Here is a 24,830-nt window from a genome sequence, read left to right as displayed (position 1 = left end):
CCTCTGCCTCCCGAGTGCTGGGATTAAAGGTGTGCGCCACCAACACCCAACTGTTTCCTGTTTTTACCGCCTGTCATTTCTGACTCTTAATTGGCTTTTCTCTTCTGGGTTATATTTTCCTGCTCTTTATACACCTGCTCATTTTTAATAAATTTGGCAGACATTGTGAATTTTAAGCCTTTGTAAGCATAGATTATTTTATTCTTTTAAATATTCTTGAACTTTGCTTTGGTGTACAGTGAAGTTATTTGGAAAAAGTTTAAACCTGTTGTACTTTTAAGCTTCCTCCTCCTCCCCCCCTCCTCATCCTCCTCCTCCTCATCATCATCATCAATACTGGGACACTTTAGTGTAAGGCTGATTTTGTTCCCAGATTGTTGTGGCCATACCCTAATCCTGTCTGGTGTCCTGTCTATTAGGAATTGTTTTGTTATTCTTGGTACTGTGTGAATTCCTCCTCCTCCTGGATTTTTTTCAAAGCCTCAAATTGATGTCTTTGCTGATGAAGATGATCAGAGCTAATCTGGGCACTTGAGGGAGCCCTGCAGCCACATTCCTTCTGCTTACTCTTACCATGGATCTGGACACCTTGGCCATATTGAGTTTTCAGTTAGATATTAGCACTGGGCTCTGTTTAGTTCTCTTCCTTTGCTGTTAGGCCCAGACTTCGGCTGGACAGTTACAGAGCTCATCTTCTGTTTCCCCTCATACAGGTTCATTGCTTTAAACTGCCTCTTTTTAGTACCTGAAAATTATTCCTTTGTATTTGTCTAGTGTTTTTGTTTTAGTTGTTTAAAATGGACCATTTTGTTCCCCGTCATTCCATCTTTGGTAAAAGCAGTTGCCTATGTAGAAAGCCACTAGTATTCTGTGGTAGTGTTGATTAGCTTATGTTCCTAGATATTAGGTGAGGTATTGTCATCTCCGAAGGCTTATTTTAAGTCCTTTTAAAGGTAGCTTCTAAATCATTTCAAAGAGCAAATGATTAGAAAGAAACTTTGATTTAAAATGTGCCTAGTCAATGCCAGTTTGGGTGTTGATAGGTAGAGTAAATGCAGAATTTAATACAGATTAGGTGACCATTCCTGAGTATGAGATGTACATTCAAGACAATTAGTACATTAAAAAGGTAATACAGTTAACTGATTACATCGTAGCCATTATAAATATACCACTATTGTCCAAATGAGGGAAATCTCTGTACTTAAAATGGGTACTAATAGGAAATTGGGTAAATGGTCATTTTAATTAAAAAAAAGCAACATCTTATGCAACTTAGATTCCGTAAAACTGCTGTTTGAAGTCAAGTAGATTTGTGTGCACACACACACACCTGCGCGCAGATGTATGTGGCATATGAGTATGCACTATGAGGTGAGTATGTAGGCATACATGCACTTGTGTGTTCAGACCAGAGGACAGTCTCTGATGTAGTTACTCATTTGCTGTGCACCTTTGTTTTTGAGACTGGGTCTTTCATTCACCTGGAATGTGCCATGCCAATTTAGGCTAAGTTGGCTGGCCATCAAGCACCAGTTATTTGTCTACCTTGTTTCTGCTTACCTAGTTCTGGAATTAGAAGTATGAGTCATATACTTGGCTCTATTTATTTACTTTTTAAGTTCAAATATAGGTTTTGTGCTTTATCAACTGAGCTGTCTCTCCAGCCCACATCTGACAAGAGTGGTGTAGCTATATGGATGACTGTGGTGTCAAAGATGAATATAAAGAGCCCAACTAAAATTATTTCCTAAAATGTGACTATTGTTAAATATACATAAAAGTCACCCAAATTTAAACTTGACTATTTGGCTATTTAATTTGTAAAGTCTTACAAGTTTATAATTGAGTTGTCAAAGGTATTTTAGGGGTTGTCTTGGGAAAATGTGGTATCTCATTTTTAGAATCAATTCAGATTTTCAGTTTTGTAATCACCTACAGATTAGAAGCTAGAACAGCTACTTAGTCATCAACACATACTGAGCCATGTTACATTCGGGTCACAGTATGTTAACCCACAGGTGCTGAGGTTAGGACAAAACAGTAGATGCATGAGATATTCATGAGTTTTGCCCTCGTTGGAACTTAGAAGTAAAGAGAAGGACTCTTAATTCCACTGTATGTTTTATAAAAGGGAAACTAAGTATCACAGACACACACACACACACACACACACACACACACACACACGTTGAGAAAGAAAACAGCTGGTTATACAGGTTATTAATGGGTTGAACCATGTTTCTTATTTGCTATAGGGATTGTCTAATCTCCAATTGTAGGTCTGTCACACTGAGGGAGATCTCCCCTCTCTGGTTTCTTAAGATTTTTATGAGAAATTTCTCAACACTGAGAAAGAAACCAACTAACTTCTACTTTCATATCACATATGTTGATTTTAGTATTCTATTTTTAAAATGATAAATTTTATTTAAGGTCCCAAAATTGCAGATAGTACTCTTCCTATTGTATGTGCTTATAGGGGAGTTGAGAACTTATGAAAGTGAAAACCACTTGGCATCTCTGTGTCCTTTCCCATCTCTGTTAGCCTGTGATCTTGAGAGCTAGACACCATTTAAAAAGTTAGGTGGCCTCTGGGTTAAAAATGAGTACTTGCTTAGGAGTTTGAAATGGTACAGTTATAACTGCCTCTTTGTGGTGCTTCCTCCCTGTACCCAAGGGGCAGGGGGTTGGGTAGTAAGGTGGACTTGGTAATGCAATAAAGTAAAAATCTGGCTTCATTGGTAAAATGTTGTTTATTTTGGTAAAGAGAAAAAAGTAAGCTTTAGTAATATTTCACATTATTGCTTTGTTATTCTTGCTCCCCTTCTCAAAAATAACACTTGGAATATTCCATTCATTACTGCCCGAGAAAGTCATTACTTTGCAGGCTGCAGTTGCTGGAATGGTTTAGTGAAAGAAATGTTTGCTTTCATTTGTCTAGTGATTTTTTTCTTCTTCGGCAGTTCTTTGAATATACAAACTATATCAAACAAGGAAAAACAGATATAAATTTGTGTTGGGGAAACCTCCTTGTGGAGCATTTAATCAGATGACTCCCTGGCAACGTATCTTGAAAAGAGGGATTAATGAAGTAGCGTCTGAAGCAGCAGTGGGCTCTTACGGAATAAACCCCGGCAAGTTCCACAGTGTTTTGCTGGATAATTTCAAGTTCTTCAGAGACAGCTTACATAAAGAAGATTGTAGGGCACGTGATGCTTTCTGGCTTCTTATATTTCAGATAGTAGAAAAATTGCTAGCTCTAAGAATGGATCCTGGCGAGATCTTGGCACAGTTATAACTTTTCATCTATGATTTTATCTAACAACTTCTTCATTTGAAGTTTTTTGTTGTTGTCGGAATAAGCAATTTGAATAGTTTTGCTTTATGTATATAATACTGTAATGGTAGAATAATGGATTGCCTGTGCATTGTAACTACAAAGGTAAGATACAGTATGATTTTCTGTGTTCATTCTTTAAGATAGAGCCATTGTTAGATGCTTGAAATAGATACTTGAATCTATGGGATACATAGTTAGCAAAGGCAGTAGTTTGAAATGTATTTCAGGTAAGTAAAAATAGTGTTAAACTGATTTTTTTTTTCCTCCAAGATTTACAGGAAGCTTTTGGGAAACAGCATAGGTCTGGAAAGCCTTAGTGTGTTTAGGTCTTGCATTTCCTCAGAGTTCCTCTCTTCTCTTGGACATGCCTTGTTAGCTGAAAGTGTAGCTCATTTTGTGAGCAGTTTCTATACTCTTCTTTTTAAACAGTTGGGTTCTTGCTGTGCTGTTGGATAGATACTGGTCTGGACTGAGACCCCTTGAACTTGCTCAGCACTTCTTGAAGTACTAGCCTGCTCAGTATGCCTCACTTACTCTCTAAGCAGACCACTCTGATTTCTAAGCACCAGGCTGCGGACATGTGTGATTATGCGGTTATAATTCCAGGTGCTTACATTTGGGTTTTCAAAACAGGAAGTACCCATTTTAGTTTTTATTTCTACACACTAATGCCACATAGTGATTTTTAGGCAAAACTGTTGAGATTTTAAGATTATGTTCAGTGATAAAAGAATAAGTAAAAGTATTATTTCTGAAAGCAGGCTATGAATATTTCTGTGTAATGAATTAGTTCTCAGAAGAAAAGTGGGAAAACTGATGGCATTGATTTTTGTTTTGTTATTGCACGCAGAGCTATGGTTCAGATAGTTGTCTGTGATCAGATACTGGTGTGCCCATGATGTGGGCTTGTCCTCTTCAGTAAAAAGGTGGACTTCTCCAGGACTTAAAAGCAATCTGCTTTATTGAAGTATTCCCAAAGAATGTTTAAGGGACACATACACCTGAAAATAGTTGTTTGATTGTGTTTTCCTTTTTTTTTTCATATATGTTTGGATTTCTCCTGGGAATTATCTTGAATAATATCATTTAGTTTGTTACTTCCAATATTATACAGCAAAGTCATTTTATATATATATATCTTTAGCTTTTATTTAATGAGACTTGTTTTTACATTCATCTTACTTTTTTTAGCAAAAAAATCACACAATTTTTTATTGCTTAAAAAACACTGGATATAATCACTGTCCTTAAAATATTTATAAATTATTATGTAACTATGAAAACCAAAATAGGAAAACATGTAGGTTGGAAATTAGGAAGCATAAAACATTATTTGTAGTTTTGAAATTATAAATTAGAATAATTTATTCTATTATTAGAAATAAACATTTGAACATTTTAAACAAATTGCTACACAGTAAGATGAGCAAAATTCTTTTTTTTCTCTTCAACTAAAGGCTTCAGTACATCCCATTCCCCCTTATTGTCATTCTGTTCTAGGGTCCTTTCTGAGTGTTGGAGGACTTTATGGTTTTTAAAATTTGACAGTGTAGTTGATAGAATTCTATCGTGTTAATACTAAAACACCTCAAGTAAAATTTTTATCATCCGCCTCCCCTTTCTCCCACTTGTGTAGGCACAGTGAACTAGGTAGGCATGTTGCATCATTGCTACCATGGATACCCTTAAGAACAGGCATGTGGGTTGAGCTAAAGCAATGAAGATTAGTTTTTGAGGCCCCCCCATAACTATAATAACTATATGTTCTTCACAATGAAGGCTGTTATTTTAAAACGCTTTCAAATGACTAGGTTGTGAGATGGGATGACTAAATCTTCACTATTATTGAACTGCTAAATCTTGGCCTCTATCTACAGTAGTATAATTGGCATTTACTAATTTAAGACAGTTATAAATAGCCCTACGTTTCTTTTCTGATTAATGCATTCCTTAAAAGGAACCCAGTTGGTTTCCCCCTCCTAGAGCTGAGAATTAGACCTGGAACCATGCATATACAAGGCAAGTGCTCTACCACTGGTCTACATACCCAGTCCCGATTAATACATTGGAAACAGAACTGTAGTGGGTTTGAAAGCATACTTCCTCTTTGAATTAAAAAAAAAAAAAAAGAAAGACAGAAAAGAAAAAAAAAAGCTGTTCTCTGTTTAAACACTTTTCAAGGAAAAGGAGCTTTTATATCATGCTATTCTTTCTGGTTGTTTTTACTTGTACTAATGTAGATTACACATTATTTAACCTATGCTTGGATGTAATATTTTCTTGTATGTCTCCCACATGATGTCTTAGGAAACAGTTAATTTTCTCCTTGAGAATTCTTAGGTTCTTAATTAGCCACTTTATAAATATATCAGTGTAGAGCTAATATGAGGGACTAGGTAGAGAATATGTTTTATCAGATTAATTATCAGTGTAAGAAAGTTAATTGTAAGCCCACTAGATCTCAGGAGCGCTTTGGGAATATTGCTAAATAGCTTTTTTAAATAGTAGCAGCAAAGTGTATACATTGTCATTCTCTCTCTGTCTCTCTCTCTCTCTCTCTCTCTCCCCCTCCCCCAAGGGCTTATATATTCTTTGTCATAGCGGATTTTATCTGATCCACAGTAATTAATGTAAGGAAAAGAAAGAAGGGGCTAACAGGTATAACTTTAGTATCAGAACTGTTTATAGTGGGATAATACCTTCCCTTTGTTACACTAATTTTTGATCACGTATTTGGAAAAGGTCTTCTGTCTCCTTAGGATCGTTTAATAGACTGGTATGTGACAGAATAAAGCTAAAAAAGAGATGTGTTGTATATAGGTTCTTAAATAAGGTTAGGAAGGAGAAAGTAAACTCTCCAGCTCAAGACATTCACTTATCCTCAGTTCCAGTTACTAATATTTATTTTTTTAGGATCTAATTTAGTTTATATGTATTGTTTTTTCCCTGCATGTGTGTCTGTGTGCCATGTGTATGCAGTGCCTAAGGAAGCCAGAAAAGGGTATTGGATATTCTGGAACTGATAATACAGACAGTTGTTAACTATGTAGGTGCTGGGAATTAAACCCAGATTCTCTGGAAGCTCTTAACTGCTGAGCTGTCTTCTTCAGCCCCAGTTGTTAATATTTTTGTTTTTTTTTTATTTTTGATTTTTTGGTTTTTACGAGACAGGGTTTCTCTGTATTGTTTTGGAGGCTGTTGGTCCAGCCCGGCCTCGAACTCACAGAGATCCATCTGCCTCTGCCTCCCGAGTGCTGGGGGGATTAAAGGCATGCGCCACCACCGCCCAGTGTAATATTTTTGTTATTTAATTTGCCAAAACTTATACATCATATTGGGTGCTTTCAGGACAGTTTGGAGATGTGTGTGTATTATGTTATATATACTTTTATATTATTAAATAATATGTAAGATGTCAATATTAACACCAATATTAATATATACTATGTATATTCTTTGGATTTGTTTTCCGATTAAGGCGTTTACAATACATTTGCTTTAAGAACTACACTGGGTTTCCATTATTTGTATTAACAGGGCTTTTTTTTTTTCCAGTTCCTCCAAGGTGTTTCTTTATCTTTGAGTATTTGTGCATAACAGTTTATAAGCTTCTACTCTCAGATCTTACCCTTCTGACTCCAGTTTATGGATGACTTCATTAGGAACTCTTTAGTGTACTGATTAGATTTAGTTTTGCATCTATAAAAGTATGCTTCATTTTTCTTTCTAACATGCAGTGGACCATGCGTTTATATTTGTTATTACTGTATTCTTACAGTATTACAAAAACACTGTTGTTTAGTTTTTCATGATATCTCTGCCTGATCCAGTGTTTGATATATAGTAGGTACTCAGTATATTATGTTATGGGTGAAGCTTTGGTCCAGATAACCCAGACTTGAGACCTATGAAATTATTTTACTTTGTAATTTGTATATGGATATTTCAGAAAACTGTCATTCAAGTTTATTTATTGGGGCTAGCTTAGTGACAAGAACTCTGGTTGCTCCTCCAAGGATTTGGGTTCAATTTCCAGCACCCATATGGTGGCTCACAACTGTTTGTAACTCCAGTTCCAGGCAGGGAAACTGTGGTGATATTTTGTTTATGATCTAACAAATAAAGCTTGCTAAAAGATCAGAGTGCAAAGCTAGCCACACTAGTTAGCTATAGAGGCCAGGCAGTGGTGGTACACACCTTTAATGCCAGGACTCAAGAGACAGAAGCAGAGGGATCTCTGTTAGTCCAAGGTTACCCTGGGCTACAGGAAATTGAATCTGTCTAAAAGAGAAACAGCTCACACAAAGGTCATCCAGCATTTGGGATCCCATACCTTTAATCCCAGCAGTAGGGAGGTGGAGACAGGAGTGATATGGCTGGAAGAGAGAGGAATATATGGTGAGAGGAGACAAGAGAGGTGCAGACTAGGCAGAAGGCAGTTTGAGGTTTGGTGGAGAGTAGTGCATTCTGAGGAGCAGTGCAGTCTGGAGATGCAGTCCGAGGACAGGATCGCCCCTTTGGTTTGAGAATTGGTAGAGGTGAGAACTCCCTAGTGCCTTTGATTTAACCCCAATATCTGTCTCTGGTTTTTTATTATTTGTGCTACAGGGAACCAATAACCTTTTCTGACTTACACGGACGCCAGGCACACAGTGGGGCTCAGACATATGTACAGGCAAAACACTTGCACACATAAGTTAAAATGTTAAAAATCGTTTATTCTGTATCTTTTTATTTTTTTAAAAAATGAATTCAGAATGATCCAGAAAGTAGGTTTTCTTCCTGTTGCTTTCACACATTTTTAAAATTAATTAATTTTATGTACATTGGTGTTTTCCTGCATCTCTGTCTGTGTGAGGGAGTAGATCCCCTGTAACTGGAGTTACAGACAGTTGTGAGCTGCCATGTGGGTGCAGGGAGTTGAACACTAGTCCTGTGAGGAGCAGCCAGTGCTCTTAACTGTGAGCCATCTCTCCAGCCATTGTATCATTTCTTGTTGATACTTAATTGACTACTCCTCACTTAAATACCTGCTCATCCATTGACCATGTGAAGTTTGTATTTGTTTCTGGGCTATACTAGATTTGGGAACAGAACCCTTGCTTACTTTAGTACTTCTGTCTCTGAACTACAGAATGACAGCTATGGCATTGTCCAGTAGATCTTCATGTAGCAGTGGAAGGTTCTGAAAATGTCACTTCATCTTTACTAGCACTTATAATGTGCCTAGTTTGCAAAAAAACAAAAACCAAAAAACCCCCATTTTTAATTTAATTAATATCATTGGTTTGTAACAACCATTCTTATTAGCAGCTAATGTTTCACTTTCTGCTCCTGAATTTTTTAAAATGTAATGTTTGAGTCATAAGCTCAATTCACGCAAACAACTAGCTAGATATAGGGGCATATGCCAGCAAACCCGGCTCTTCAGTGGTAGAGGCAGGGGCATTGCAAGTTCTATGCCAGTCTGGGCTACTTGGCAAGACTAATTAAAACAGCAAAATCAAAATTGTCATTAAATAACTTGCACACCGAGGCATAGTGCACTCCTATTATTCCAGCATCCAGGAAGCAGGGGCAGGAGGAAAATTACTGCAGGTTCAAGGCCATTGTAGTTTATGTAGAGTTCCAGACTCTCCCTTACTTTGTAGTGAGACCGTCCCCCATTCTCTTCCCTCCTATTCTATAGCTCTTTCTCATTTTCATTCCTTCTTTCTGTGGCTTCTCTAGGAAACTGGTTCTTGTTGGTTTTGTTTTTATGTGTATGTTTACACATATGTGGAGCCCCCAGTATCTTCCTAAGTCATTTTTCATTTTTTTTGAGACAGGGTCTCACAGAACCTAGTCCTCTTCTTTTAGCCATCAAACCTAAGGGATCTTCTGTCATGGAACAGAAGTGCTGGGACACTGCCATGCCTGGTTTTTACATTGCTGCTGACTCAGCAGGTGCTTTACCAGCTGAGCCATCTCCCTAGCCTTAGAAACTGTTTTTATTTGTTCTTCTTCCAGGTCTTAATACAGTTACAAGTAAAAGAATGTTTTTATTTTTCTCTTACATAGTTGACAGCATGTTTTATATTTATGTGATCTTTCACCATTTGCTGCTTTTACTTGCAAACTTTTCCTCAATAATTTTTCAAAAATAAATTTTATTATGTGTATGTGATTATATTTAATAAGAAATGGAATTTAGATCCATACCTATTTTAGGAAAAATTCCAGATCTTCAAAAGGTATATGCTGAGGTTCAAATGATGGTATCACCTCCCAAATTCATGTTAGAACTTAATACATACAATGTATAGGTGTTGAGAGTTGTGGCTTTTGAGAAGTGATTGTCATGAGTGCTTTGAATTCTTGAGGTTAGCAGCCAAATGAAAAGGAGCCCTTATTACTGATTGTCCTTCTACACTTTCTGCTATCAAGGAGAATACAGAGTTCTGCTGGAGGTTACCACTTGAACAGTCAAACTTCTAGACCCTCAGGAAATTCATCAGTTCTGTATTGATTACTCAGCCTGTAGTATATTGTATTCTAGCAACACAAATGAGCTGAGACAATTACAAATACTGTTAGTGAACAGAAAGATTCTTTTTACTCATTCACTGTTAAAAACAGTGCTTTAGTAAACAGCTTTATCATTGTACATTTATGAAGGTCTCTGTATATGTGGCATTGCTAGCTCACAGAAAAAATGCACCTTAATTTTGGTACTTTTGTTAAATAATTCCATAGAAATCGTGTCATTTTACATTTTTATTTGAAGTGTATGGGTGACTATTTCTAAATTTTGCTGGATCAGTAGTGTTTTATGAGAGACAGGGTTTCTCTATGTAGTCCTAGGCTATTATCCTGGAACTCACTTTGTAAACCAGATTGGCTTTGAGCTCACAGAGATCCATCTACCTGACTCTGCCTCTGCTTCTGCCTCCCCGAGTGCTGGGATTAAAGGCATACACAGCCGACATAAGTGAAGTTTTAATTTGCTTTTCTCTGATTGTTTAAGGTTTATTGTACTTTACTATTTGGAGGAGTGATCCTTTGTAGTTTGTAAGAACTTTTTTAAATTAGAGATTAACCTTTGTGATGTCACTTGCAGGTTTCCACCCCCCCCCCACACTTTGTCATGTGTCTTTACTCACAGTGTTACTCTTACTCCTCCCTTCTCAATAAAAGATTTTTTTCTAAATTGTTAAAAAAAAAGGTCCTTATTTACCTACACCCCCATTGTATTGAAGTTACACCTAGTAAATTCCCTTGTCTTTGGGTCTATTTCTGGGTAGTCAGTTTGTTTCACTGGTCTGTTGGTGAATCAGCTTGACAGTGTTTTACTAATTGAAGCTTTATATAGTATGGTTTAGAATCTGATAAAGTCTTGTTGCTTACCTATTTTAGAGCTCTGCTTACTTAAATTTTTGCTTACTCCTTTGTTTAACAGAGGGTCTCATGTAGCACAGACTGACCCTGAATGCTTGTGCAGCTGGTCCTGACCTCGGTTTTCAGGTCCTTCTGTCTCTGCCTTCTTAAGTTCTGTGTGTCCAAGTATACAGTGTTACACCTAGGTTCATTTATTTTTCTACACAAAATTTGGGCTCGATTTATTAAATTCATTAAGCATTTTGCTACTGAGGAATTCTCTAAAGTAGCGTTCTTGGGAATGTTTCTTGCCTAGTTCAGAGAGGCAAGAGGGCTGGGTAAATTCATCTCTTTGCACATTATGGTATGAAGTAGCTATAAGAAGGGTCTGTAAAACCAGAGAGATGACACAGCAGGTGAAAGTGCTTGCTATGCAGACCCAATCCCCTGAATTTGACCTCCAGAACTCGTAGAAGGAGGAGACTAGTTCTGAAAGGTGTCCTCTAACCTCCACATGTATGCCATGACCCCCCATTCTCATTCTCTCTCTCTCTCTCTCTCTCTCTCTCTCTCTCTCTCTCTCTCTCTCTCTCTCTCTCTCTCTCTCTCTCTCTCTCTCACACACACACACACATACACACACACACAGAGTAAATAAAGTATATTTTAAAAAACTACTGGAGTTAATCTGGAATTAAAGATGTTTGCTACCAGTAGTATGTGGCGTTTCTCATTTCACCTTTTTAAAAAATATTAGTTTCCAATAGTGCACATGAGCATGTTTTATTTGGAATCTTCTGAGTTGAAGTAAGAGACATTGTTTTCAAGTACTACCTTTATTTTCTGTTCATCCTTTTATAATGAATTCCAAATGAATAAGCAAGGCTTCTTATTGTGCCACTCACTTTTTAAATTCCTCTTAAATTCCTGATTGTGAGGCCAGTAGCTTATTATTTCTTCTAAGTTTGTTTCCTGATCTGTAACATAGGTGAGATAATGTTACCCCCGGAACTGGAGTCACAGACAGTTGTGAGCTGCCATGTAGATGCTGGGAGTTGAACCCCAGTCCTCTGGAAGAGCAGTCAGTGCTCTTAACTGCTGAGCCATCTCTCCATCCCCTGTGTCTTTCTTTTTAAACGACTGGGGATGGGGGTGGATGGTTTTAAGTACAGCCCTATTATCAGAACAAATTTGAATTTAAAGTAGCAACAGTGAAAAATGGCGAACTTTAAAGTCCCTTCCACCCATGACTGTTTCTGCTCCTTCAGCCCTCTGTCGTTTTTATTTTGCATCTTAGCCAGCTAAGCCTGGCACTCTGACAGTTCCAAATCTCCAGTTGCTAAAGGTTAGTAAGATGAATACCTCTGGGAATTAATATGTAAGTGTCCTGTGTGGACAGGAAAGAAATGCCTCTTTGTGAGTCCACTGGGTACTCCACAAGTACTTATTTTAACTGGGTAACTGACAAAATATCAACAATAAATTGCACCATTATTTTTGCTTTGCCTCCTTGAAAATTATGAATATCAAATTTGATTCACATGGTCAAAGCCTTTATATATACATCAGGGCACTTTTATTTGTAATAGATTGTATTAAATTTGCATCTCAGCCAGAGTTTTGAAAGTTTTCAGTTTTTTTTAAAGTTAAAAATGAATAGAAATGCTGCCCTCTAGTGTTAGCTAATGCTTTACTGCCACACCAAAAAATGTTCATGAGCCTTTATTAGGATAGCTTTTTAGTATTTATTATGCCACTGGATTGAATTTTGATACTATAGAACGTTATTGTGATGATTTGATTATTTTATTGTAATTAAGCAATACTGACTTTCATGAAGTATGATGGTCTTTGGAAAAGCTTGGTTATAACTTTGGATTTCATGTGGTGACCTTAACATAGTTGCTACATTTATCTTCTTTTGCTTGTGTGACTCAGAGTTTGTATTGATAACCTATAAGCAAACCATATGTAATGATTTTCTAAAATATTGTTTTACTTTCTCTTTTGGTATTTGAGGTTTCAGAACTTTCATGTTTCAAAATATTTCAGATTTTGAAAATTTAATATTAAGTAAAGATGTGTGAGGTCTTTGTTTAATATCTAAAAGGAGACATTTCTTTAAAAATTATGTTGAGCAAATTTTAACCTGATTTATAGTGTCTACTGTAAAATGAAAAGATTAGAGATAAATTTTAAGATTGCTTTTTGTTGGGAGCGCCTCAGGTACCTTGATCTTTTGGAGCCAAACCTGTACTTTCTGAAGTCTAAAGATTTACGTAATTGGCCTTTAGCCTTAACAAAGGAGCCTTCTGGGGCTACTCAGAAGAGAAACAACATAGGTAGAACATAGAAACACCATGGCCCAGAAAGTTTGTCCAAACCCAGCCAGCCCTAACCATCACCTAGACAATGGCCGTTAGCCCATCCATTCCTCTCCCTTCTGAACTTTTTACCTTGCCAATATCCTGCTCTATGTGCTTAAACAATACCCTGCTATGTGCGCAAAGCAACCCTCTCACCCCCTCACTCCCTCCCATTCTCCTGCTCTACCAAGTATATTAACTGCCCTGAGAAAAATAAAAATTGTCACTTGATCAGATACTTGTCTTGTGGCCCTTCTTTCGTGTCTCTTGTCCCCATCCCTGGTCCTGAGGTCTCTTGCTCCAGATTGACATCCTGCAGGTTGGGACAGTTTTTAACATTGTGTTATGGAGTGCCTTCTACAGATAAAGCCCTATACTATATATAAAATGAATGTGGGAGACAAAGACTTGGCTGAAAGAATGGATGCTGTGAGTGACTAGTCTTTGCCATGGGCATCGAAGTGTGTCTTGACAGAAGAATGAGATCATTTGCATTTAATATATTTTGAAAATCTTGAATTGGATTTTGTTATTAAATGTTTGCATGTTCTGGATATTAATTCCTTATTAGATGTGTGATTTGCAAATTTCTTGTTCTTTTTATTGTTTTGGAAACAGGGCCACTGTTGGCTCTGGCTGGTCTGTAATTCACTATGTAGACCAAGGTGGCCTGCAGCTTGTAGAGCTCTGCCTGCCTCTGCCTCCTGAGTGAAAGGCATGTGCCTCTATGCCCCCCCTCTCCCATTCTTTGAATTTGGCTGATAGTACCTTGATACATGAATTAATTTTTTTCTGAGATCCAGTTTGTCTAGTTTTCTTTTCTTTTGTTGTCATATCTAAGGAACATTATAGTTTCTCAGCATTTTGTTTTACCTTTGGTCCTTCGTCAGTTTTGGGTTCATTTTTAACATGGTATTAGGTAAAGGTTCAACCTCATTTTTTTAAACATAGATGTATAATGTTTGTTATGAATAAATGCTCGTGGAAAACCTTGGCAGATTCCAGGGCAGGCAAGGGTGACCGAGGCGGAAGGACAGACATGCCAGACAGACAGAGCTTAAGTGAGAAGTTTTATTAGAAGGGGGGAGGGCAGAAAAGAGGTAAGGAGATACAGAAACACAGAGACAAAGGGGACCGAAGAGAAGAGGGAGACAGGAAAAGTCCTGTCTGCCACAGGGAAGCAGCAGGAGAGAGGGAGAGAGAGAAAGAGCTTTAAGTAGGTGCAGGCATTTCTTTCAAAGGGGTCCTTTGCACCTGTGCTGACCTGGGAACTGCCTGAGTATATTCTGCCAGGTGACTGGTAGACCAGCATAATACCTGAATCCTTTCAGTGTGTCTACCAGCACAGGTTGAAAGATTGATTTCCTTTTTTAATATAGTGATTTTGAGGCATTTTATATTATTCTGTTTAGGTATCTGCTTTTAGTACCACTGCTTTGAATATTGTAGTTCTGAAAAGTTTTGAAACTAGATAGTTATCTCCCTCTTCCCCATAATATCTGTGTCTGTATGTGTTGTGTATGTGTGTAGGTGCATGTCGTGTATGCATTTGTGTGCACGTGGGTACAAACGAGTGCATGTGTGCATTCGCATATGGAACCTAAAAGTTGACATTAGGAGTCTTTTCATTATCACTCTATCTTTTGAAACAGGATCTCTTACTGAATCCCAGATTCAACAATTGGCTACACGTGTGTGACCATAATACTTCACTTTTATGTGGGTGCTGGGGATCTGAGTTCAGGTCCTCATGTATGTGAGGCAGGCATTTTACTGACTCTCCATTTCCATAGCTCCTTAGTGTGATAATTTGAATTAAAAAATTCCCCTTATTTTGGAGGTGTATGTAGCCTTGCTGAAGGAGTTATGCCACTGAGGGTGGACCTTTAGAGTTTAAAGCCTCACTCGTCTTCCCGTTTGCTTTCTGCTTGCATTTGAGGATGTGAGCACTCAGCTAATTCTGGAGGGTCTTTTCCCACTTTTTGATTTATTTCTTGTGTATTTTATGGCAGTTTTGTTCTTCATTCCCTGCATTTCTCTCTTCTGTGTTTGGTTTTGCATAGAACATTTGCATTTCTTTCTTATCTGCTTTTATGTATGTTCCATATCTTTTCTTTATGGTTGCCAGGAGAATTACATTCAACATCCAAAGTTAAGCACACTATTTTGAATTTAAACAACTTACCTTGAGTAGCACACAGCAGTTGCTCTTTGACAGATCTGCTCCATCCCTTTTTGTTGTTGTGTCCAGATTATAACTTCATAGCTAATGTATCCCAAAGCATAAATTAGCAACAGCTCCTTCAGATGTAGTAGTGCTTGAATTTTGTAGAACAAATTTATCAGTTTATAAACTAAAGCAAAAGACTATAATACAGGCTAAATATCCTTTATTAGAAGATCTGAAATATTCTCCAAAAAATTGAAGCCCTGACATGACAACACATGTAGGAAATTCCATACTTGGCTGTGTATGATAGGCTACAATCAGAATTCTGGTGCATTAAACATATTGTAGACATTTCTTTTTAGATCATATGTATAAGGTATTTATGAAACAAATTTTTGTGTTATGTATACACACACACGCTACTAATACTTTCAGCTTACTGTAATTTCAGCATGAAAAACACCCTTTCTCAACTTAAAACTTTGGATCACCCATCTCTCCATTCTTCTCTGCAAACCGTCTTTAAAGATTTCTCTACATAGCTTGTTACATCTGATGAGCAGTTCTCCTGTTTGCCAACCTTGTAATAGCATTTTCTTGCTGTTGTTCTTTGGCTCTTGGTGTCTGTGTTAATGTGCTGTTGTGGTAATTAGCCTTAACTTTCACTAGCTTTTCTGAATTTTCATTTGTCTTGCCTATAATTTGGTAGTGACTTTGCTTTTGCTTTACTTTTTATTACCAAGAGCAATTTTGCTTATCCCTTTGACTTACCCATGTCTGTATAGTGATCTGTTTTTCTGAGGATCTCTCCTAGACCTGACATGAAGCATCTTACTTTGTGATTCTTCTCCAGGAGACAAGTTCTTCCTCTGAAAAACTTTCCCTCTAGTTGCCCCCAGTGCTTCAGGAGTTTCCTGGGGGAAATTATTATTTCTTGGAGTTCATAGTTTGAATAGTCTGATAACTAAAGAGAGAGGCACACAAGTCTCTTTACAATGTATTCATTCCTGCCAGGTGGGCTAGTCACAGGTTTAATGTTGTGTTCTACAAGCAGTGAGTTCAGCTGTTTTCAGTTTTTCTCATGTTAGGTATTAGTCATTCTACTGGGTGAATAGTGGTACCTCATCAAAGTGTTTAGAAAACCCCTTACAACATGAGTGCTGAACATCTTTTTTATATGCCCTTTCCCCATTTTATGCGTTCAGTTAAGTTTTTATTCATACTTTCTGCTAATTTGTTGTTACTGAATTATAAGAGTTCTTTGTATATTATCAGTTCTTAATCAAAAGTTTTCAAATATTTTATTATAATTTATGTTTATTTACTTTATTCTCTGTTATCTTTTACAGAGAAGTTTTTAATATCATGAAATCCATATTAATAGTTTTTCATTCATGAGTCATGTTTTAGTGGTATATCTAAAGAGTTCTAAGGTCACTTCTGTGCCATCTTTTAGGAATTGCAATGTTGTACAGTTACCTGTTAAAAGACGTTAAAAAATCAAGAATGCTTTTGCTATTCACTGAAATATTGCCATTTTGGTGGTCTTTTAGTTTTTAGTTTATAGGTTATCTGAAATTTTCTTTTATTGAAGATGCTTCCTCTCCCCCAGTTTTCTTTTTTTGTTGTTTATTTTGTTTTGTTTTTGTTTTTTGAGACAGGGTTTTTCTGTGTAGCTTTGGAGCCTGTCCTGGCCTCCAACTCACAGAGATCCACCTGCCTCTGCCTCCGCCTCCCGAGTGCAGGGATTAAACGTGTGGCCACCACCCGGCTCCCCCAGGCTTTGTTGTTATTGTTTGTTTGATTTTTGTTTTTTGAGACAGGGTTTCTCTGTGTAACTTGTAGACCAGGCTGGCCTCAAACCCACAGAGATCCACCGAGTGCTGGGATTAAAGGCGTGCACCACCACTCAGCTCCCCTACTTTGTTTTAATGAAACTCTTTCACTATATATAAGAGACCATTCAACTTTGCTTGTGTAGCACATGTCTGTCTTTTAATTACATCAGATTTTATAAAGTGTTTCAGAGCCTTTGTTTGCTAACTCTATCATCTGGCATTTCTGAATTGGTTCCTATGGACCTATTTACCCCCTGAAACTGGATCAGTTTTCTGATTCCTTGCATGCAATTTTTCACTGGCTACTTTACACCATTGTTCACGAGGACAGAAGTCCTCTTCTTATACCTGTGGTGGGTAAGAACTCCACTAAAGTTCATGGGTAAGAGATTACATTGAATCTCAAATAAGGCTTGGACTTGGGACTGCCTGTTAAACATTGTTGGAAAGACTGTAGGAATTTTACTGCATTTTGCATTATGAAGTGGCCATTAGTCTATGGAGACAAGGAGTGAAAGGTTTTGGCTCAAAGGTGTGTTTGAACGTCAAGTTGACGAAGGGTAGAGTTGTCAACTTGAGATCCAGATCACCATGGTACCAAGTCTCCAGACATGCTTTTAAGGGGTTATTTAGTTTAGGTTGAGGTGGGAAGACCCATCCTAAACATGGTGGTACCATTTATTGCATGGGCTGGGAGTCCAGACTGAAAAAGCAAGAGAAACCTTGGCCAAATTAAACCTTTTCTTCCTTAAGTTGCTTTTGCCAAGAATTTTGTCACAACTATCAGATAACTAAGTAATATTCTCTGGTCTTGATTCTTCATGAAATTCAAGGGAAATGGTAATGTTTCTCTAATTCCATTAACCAGTTGAATCCCAGATAGTTTTCTTAACAGCATTTTCTTTTCCATGAGAGTTACTAGGATTTTCTCTTGAGGATAATTTCCAATTGTTGAAGTTAGTAGTGGCTGTACGTTAATGTTGAGTATCTGAGCTGTCACCATGGAAAAATCATGGCTACACTAACTAACTAGTTTTGTAGGTTAGCTCTTACTTGTTGAAGTTACGTTTAAGTCAGTAATACACAGTTTAAATCACTGTATGTATAGCAACTGGAAGATTCCTGGTAAAATAGAGCTATAAAGATTTATTTTTTACATATATATTTTGCCTGCATTGCATTTTTACACCCTGTATGTTTGCAGTGCCTGCAGAGGCTGGAAGAGAGTATCAGATCCTGTTGAACTACAGCTGCAGACAGTTATGAGCCACCATGTGGTGCTGGGAACTCAACCAGGTCCTCTGCAAGATCAACCAATGGTCTTAACCACTGAGCTATCTCTCCAATCCCAAATTCATTTATTCTTTAAGATTTAGGATTCTGGTCTAAATGTAATATATTTTGGTGATTTGAGATAAATAATTGTGCTTTTTCTTGTTTGTTGTTGTTGTTTTCCAGTGATAGAACTAAACATTTATTAGAGAAAGTTAGTATGTGGTACAAATCGGGTCACATAGTCTGGTAAAAGTGCCATCCTGTGTTCTAATACAATTAGAAAAATTAAAAATTATCCAGGCAAATGCAACAATATCCTAAAGACTAACAGTTAACAGTTTACCAAATTTATGACTTAATTTACACCCCCACCCACCCAGCAATATCTTAGGCAGTTTTCATATACTGAATAGCACTAAAACCAACAGTAACAAATTTCTAATTACCCAAGTCTTAGGACAAAAAGGAACAGCTTCCAAAGTACTTATTTTTGTATGAATTATATTTCTCTAATTTTGTGGCATAACACTGAGAAAAACACAAATTTAAAGATGCAGTCTTAAATACTGTCTTATGCCCTCAAATTGTCATTTCTGGCAACAAGAAAGGACAGTAAATACTTTAGGTTTCAAAATTGACTTAGCAGATAACTACTAACCATTATTTGCATTTATTAGTCATTGAAAATGGAATCTGGAGTCAGACAGGACCCCCTTTTCTATAAGTGTGACACTGGATAAATTGTTGAAACTGTGTATTCCTTATTAATCAAATGAACAGTGTAGTGATTTTTAACTGATCTCTGAGATATTTGGATTATATGAGCTATAAGTGTGTATTATCAGGAAAACTAAGCCATTGCATCTCCGCAGATATAAAATGAACATAGGCCATGGATTCCATATACTGAGAGAACAAGCCCACAAAACCTTTGTCAGCCTAGGTTCTTTTAGGCATTATTACCATAAAAGTATCAAATTGGGAAAGAAATGAGATAATGGCCACCAAGACTGTGGACTTTTAGTTATCTCCCCATATTTAAAAAAATATTTCTTCTCTAATTGATAAAATCATTAAATTAAAATATATAATTTGGGGGCTGGAGAGATTGCTCAGTGGTTAAGTGCATTCTTGCTCTTCCAGAGGACCTGGGTTCAGTTCCCAGCATCCACATGACAACTCACAACTGTCTGTAACTTCAGTTTCAGGGGATCTGACACCCTCACACAGACATACATGCCAGCAAAACACCAATCAGTACACATAAAATAAAAATAAATAAATAAAAAGAATGCATACTTGGCATCTTAATTTTTTTGATAGCCATTTAAGTATGTTCTCCTAAGTTAGAGTTTCTTAGTGTGACTATTGATTTAAACAGTCATTCTCTGTGGGGGAGCTGTCCAGTGTCTGTAGGATATTCAATAGCAACACTGAATTTAACCCATAATGTATTGCCAGTAGACCCTGCCTGTCAGCTGTAGTAGCAGGTATTTCAATTTATTTCTGGGGTGAAAGACAACAAAATAATCCCATGTTGAGAACCTCAGATAAAAGTAGCCTTTTCCTTCTTACAGTATTGAAAGGTTGTACATTTTCAAGCTTAAATAATCTTTCTAACATGTAAAGCACTTTGTACAATGTCTGATAAATAATAGAAAAAACAGCTGTTATTTATTGGTAACTGTTATGTTCTTGTTGTTAATACTTTCCTTAGACTATTTGAAGTTTATTATATGACAGAATATACTTGTGATGGTGGTTTGTTAAAATTAGGTTTTGTACATTAAGCCACAAATTTCTATTTCTCATACCATCTGCAGTTTTATGTATTGATAAATTTTGACTATATAAATTTGTCTTCTTTATATTACTTAAAAATCAAGTAAGAACCACTGAAGCTCTTAATTATTAAAATGATTGTAGCACAGTATTTAATTGAAAATGCCACATGTTTATATTACCATACAACCAGCTCACTAAGGTAAGTTCATTATGAAGATCTTTGGCAGAATAGTTGTATCTGAACATTGCATGACATATTTATTCTGGTAGACAACATGCCAAGTGATGTACTTTATAAGTGAGCAAATGTGCCAGGATATATTTTTTGGAAGGTCCATTACAGTCTACATGGTCAGTGAGTTACATAAAAATTAGAGAAATCATTTTTATATGTAGACAAAGTGAGTTTCTTCCAGCAGGTGGTGCCTGTGGTGGCTCCTATGCTTGAGTAAGCTGAATTTAGGGGCCTTGACAAAGACATGCAGGAATCTGGGAATTCGATAGTAATTTATTGAAGTAGCATTTGTATATAAGCAAAAGCTATCTTAAGATCTTAATCTCAGTCGTATGTGCAGACCTGATCTCAGCTATGGAGGCAAAACCAGCTCAAGAATGCAATATGTAATATACATCTTTTAGAAAGAATGCTTTGGTTACATGTTTTAAGACAGTCGCCAGGCAGCATTGGCTAAGGAAGTTTTTCTAGAATTTCAGTCTGAATTGACTGAAGTGTTCAGGGTCAGAAAAAATATTTCCTAGGGTCAAATACAAATTGCTTTTCCCCAGTGTCATACACTGCAGCATAGCATGCACCAACAGCAGAGGGCCTTTAATGTTTGGACATAAGGTGAATTTGGACAATATTTTGTAAAGAAGCTTGGTATTAAAACCTAGTAGTATTCCTGAGAACACAGTTATAATTCAAGTAAGATGGAATGATTGACTTTGTCAGGAAATTCTCTGTCCTTAGTGTGTCCCACACAAGAGCTGGTCAGAGCACAAATAAGATATAGTAGGAAAGTTCTGCTCTTCTTCTTTTAAGTTAACTTTTATTGTATTGTGGGCTGGAGAGATGGCTGCTCTTCCAGAGGACCCACGTTCACTTCCCAGCACCACATGGCAGCTCACAGCCATCTCTCTAACTCCAATCCCAGGGGACCCAGCACTGTCTTCTGGCCTCTGTGGGCACCAAGCACATGTGGTGTAGACATCCTGACAGAACACCTAAATGTTAAAGGAATTATCATTTATGTGTATTTATGTGTATGCCACATGTGCGGCTGCCTTCAGAGGCTCAAAGAGGGCATCAAATCCTGATGCTGAAGTTAATAGTTGCTTGTAAGTCTTCCCCTGTGTCTCAGGGAAATTCACCTTGGTCCTCTAAAAGAGCAGTAAGTGTTTTTAACAACTGAGCCATCTCTCTAGCTCCACACCTCACTTTTTAGGAAAGCTTAATGTGAAATGCTACCATTTTCCATTGATGCAGGATTATTTGCTTCATTTTTATGTTCTGATCCTGTGCAAAATTAAATACATAGGAAATTATTATGTGGCTAGGAATCAATGATTGTAGGTTTAATATTTAATTTAAACTAATATTACAGGCTTTTAAAAATTCTAAATTTCTATATATATATATAAACTTCTATCGGAATGAAACAGCAAAAGCATGCTCCCTTACTCACCATGTATAGTCAGTGTTATATTACTTTATTGATGGGTTCTACATGAAGACAATAAGCCCCAAACTTTGCCACAAAATGCAAATCTTGTCTTTAGTTTTATGTAGAACAGCAGTTCTCAACCTGTGGCTTGTGACCCCTTTGGGTGGCTTAAGACCATCAGAAAACACAGATTATTTACATTAAGATATATAACAGTAGCAAAACTACAGTTACGTAGCTCCTCAAAATGGTATTGTGGAAAATAAAGGTAAAGTATCCTAATGATGTGGAGAATAGATTTATTAATGTTGATGTATTTGATTTTAAGTTGTATGTTAAGTTATTTAGTTCTAAGGCAATGGTAAATCCTATAAGAGTAACTAAAATTGCCGTAGCAAGGAAAATAATGTCATGGTTGGGGTCACCACAACGTGAGAAACTGTATTAAAGTGTCACAGCATTAGGAAGGTTGAGAACCACTGACATAGAATATCATTACAAGGCTTAATTAAAGAAATGATGTCTTTAGGTTGGACAGATGACTCAGCAGTTAAGAGCACTTGTTACTCTTGAATAGGAACCAGATTTGGTTCCCAGCAACCACATGGTAGCTTCATCTGTAACTCCAGTTCCAGAGGATCTGGCCCTCTTCTGTCCTTGGCAGACACCAGGCACAAATGTGGGGCACATGCATACATGAACTCAAACACACATGTACATAAGATTTAAAAAACTTTTAAAGTAACATATTTATATAATTTCTGCAATTTAAAATAGCACATGGTTTAAAACCAATTGAAAACAGAAAGAGCTGTCTAACAAAAGTATACTTCTGGGAATAACTAGTTACAAAGAAATATTTAATTTCTTAACTTGAATGTTTGTTTAGTATGTGTTGGTGTGCGTGCTGTGGTGTGAGGACAGTTTGCGGAGCAGGCTCTCCTATTGTGTGGGTTCCAGGGTTAAATGCAGGTCACCAAACTTGCTAGGAAGCATCCTTACCCGAGGAGCCGTCTTGTTTGCCCCAGAAATCATTTTAAATAAAAATCTTTCCGTAGTTTTTGAGAGCTGTGAAGCTTTCCAGTTTATGATATGAATGTCTTAAATTGGTGGTGGGCTAAATTTATACTAAAACTTTAAAAAATAACCCTTATTAATAAATATATTACTTTTCTGATTGCCTAGGAAGATTTGGTTGTTCCTTTTGTTTTTTGTTTTTTTTTTCATTATAAACTGTCTTTGTACTGTCAGAAACTCTAGTAATGTTTCAGAAATGCCAAATGGAAGTGCTTGTACAAGGAAAGTCTTTTATAAATGTGTTTTAACATTTTTACTGGACTTAGACTATTTTACTGGCGTAGACAACCCAGCTACATTTATATTTCCTCTGTTTTAGCCTTTTCTTCATGTGTTATATGCATTGGGATGTTTTGGGGGAAGGGTTTTAAATATTAAAAATAATGTTTTCAATGTAAAAAAGTAATCACTGGGACCGACAGCCTCCAAAACAATACAGAGAAACCCTGTCTCGTAAAAACCAAAAAAAAAAAAAAAAAAAAAGTAATCACTGGAAAATATTTTTGTCTTTTTAAAATTTAAGCTGATTATATATTACGAGGTCCATATGATATCTTTAAAACGACAACCTTGCCATAGGATCATTCTAAGAGGTTGCTTCTCACTGGTCATAATTAATCTACTACTCTTTGTAAATGCTAAACACCTCTCCTAAACCCGTCCCTTTAAACCATGTTAGGATTCTGTGAGAGGCCCCATAAAATACCATTTGGAATTCCTGGTGTCCCTCTAGTGGGAAAGTGAAGAAAATATTATATTGAAAATGTCTCATGGGCATATGTGTAATAAATAAAAATAGTTTTCAAAGGGCATCGAAGTTATACTTGAATTGCTTAAGAAATACTTAAATAATTTTGGAAGTAAAAAGAATATGGATTAACTAGCATTATCATGTGGGAGGCTTAACTTTATATAGTTAGAGTTTTAAAAGACTTTTTGTTGTTGTTGTTGTTGGTTTTGTTTTGTTTTGTTTCCGAGACAGGGTGTCTCTTTGTAACAGTCCTGGCTATCCTGGAATTTGATTTTTAGACCAGGCTGGCCCCGAACTCACTGAGATCCACCTGCCTCTGCCTCCCAAGTTCTGGAATTAAAGGCATGTGTCACCACTGCCTGGCGAAAGACTTATCTAAAATGTTGCAATAGTAAGCAATATATATTATTGACAGAGACTATATACAGAAATACATCTTCTAAGACTACAAATATATGAGTTACATTTTCACTGATGTTTGTATTCTTGTTTTGCAGGACACTTTTGAGAGGTGAATCGTCCTATAAATTTTGGTCAAAGCATGTCAGAAATAGCTTGAAACAATAATGGAAAATAAATATTTTTTTACCAGTACACAAGCATAATACTTAGACTATAGATTTATAAAAGACAATTTAAAATTATGTACTCTTAAAAGTATAGTTTTCATTTTGTTTTATTTTTCCCAAATGATTTTTCTTGTCATTCCTTTTGAAGCTAGTTTTTTACATGGGTGATGGAGGCCATGGGGCAGTGCCAGCAGATCTAAATCACAGCAGGGGTGTTTGCTGCTTCCAGGCTTCCTGAGATCCCTACCTGATCACCCTACTGTGAGTGGCACAGCTCATACAGTAATGCAGTGTGACATAGCGCTTGGGAAGCACAGAGGTGTCAAAGAATTGTTCCTGACAAGTAGCAACCTCTGCTGTGTATCAAATGACAAACTTTTTTAATGGTCTTGCCCTTGATCATGTACCATGCCTAGCCCATGCATCACATTATCTTGAGTTCCTCCCCTGGTTTCCCTTAGTGATGGACTGTAATGTGGAGATACAAGCTGGCTTTGGTCAGTGTTTTATCATAGCAACCAAAAGCAAACTAGGCAAATACTACAGCTCAGGATACTTAGGAAGTTAGCTGTGGCTGCTTCATAGTCATTGGACATCAAGTTTTCTGGAGTACATTCTTTTTTTTTTTTTTTTTTC

The 24,830-nt window shown here is 36.8% G+C and overlaps 1 protein-coding gene across 16 annotated transcripts in view; it reads left to right on the top strand.

The window, feature by feature from the left end:
- Dlg1 (discs large MAGUK scaffold protein 1) overlaps nt 1-24,830 on the top strand; it is a 190,025-nt gene that overhangs the window by 36,670 nt on the left and 128,525 nt on the right. Inside the window, exon 1 of one of the 16 annotated variants that reach the window (XM_040750955.1) lies at nt 2,890-3,445. The exons of the other annotated variants lie outside the window; for them this stretch is intronic. Coding sequence (XP_040606889.1) covers nt 3,416-3,445 — 30 coding nt within the window. The 5' untranslated portion in view covers nt 2,890-3,415. Of the gene's footprint in view, nt 1-2,889; nt 3,446-24,830 lie in introns of those variants that run through there. 16 annotated transcript variants of the gene reach the window in all.

The sequence above is a fragment of the Mesocricetus auratus genome, unplaced genomic scaffold, assembly GCF_017639785.1.
Source record: "Mesocricetus auratus isolate SY011 unplaced genomic scaffold, BCM_Maur_2.0 Super-Scaffold_100008, whole genome shotgun sequence".
In the NCBI taxonomy this organism is placed as follows: Eukaryota; Metazoa; Chordata; class Mammalia; order Rodentia; family Cricetidae; genus Mesocricetus; species Mesocricetus auratus.
This window is presented reverse-complemented; position numbering and strand designations above follow the sequence as displayed.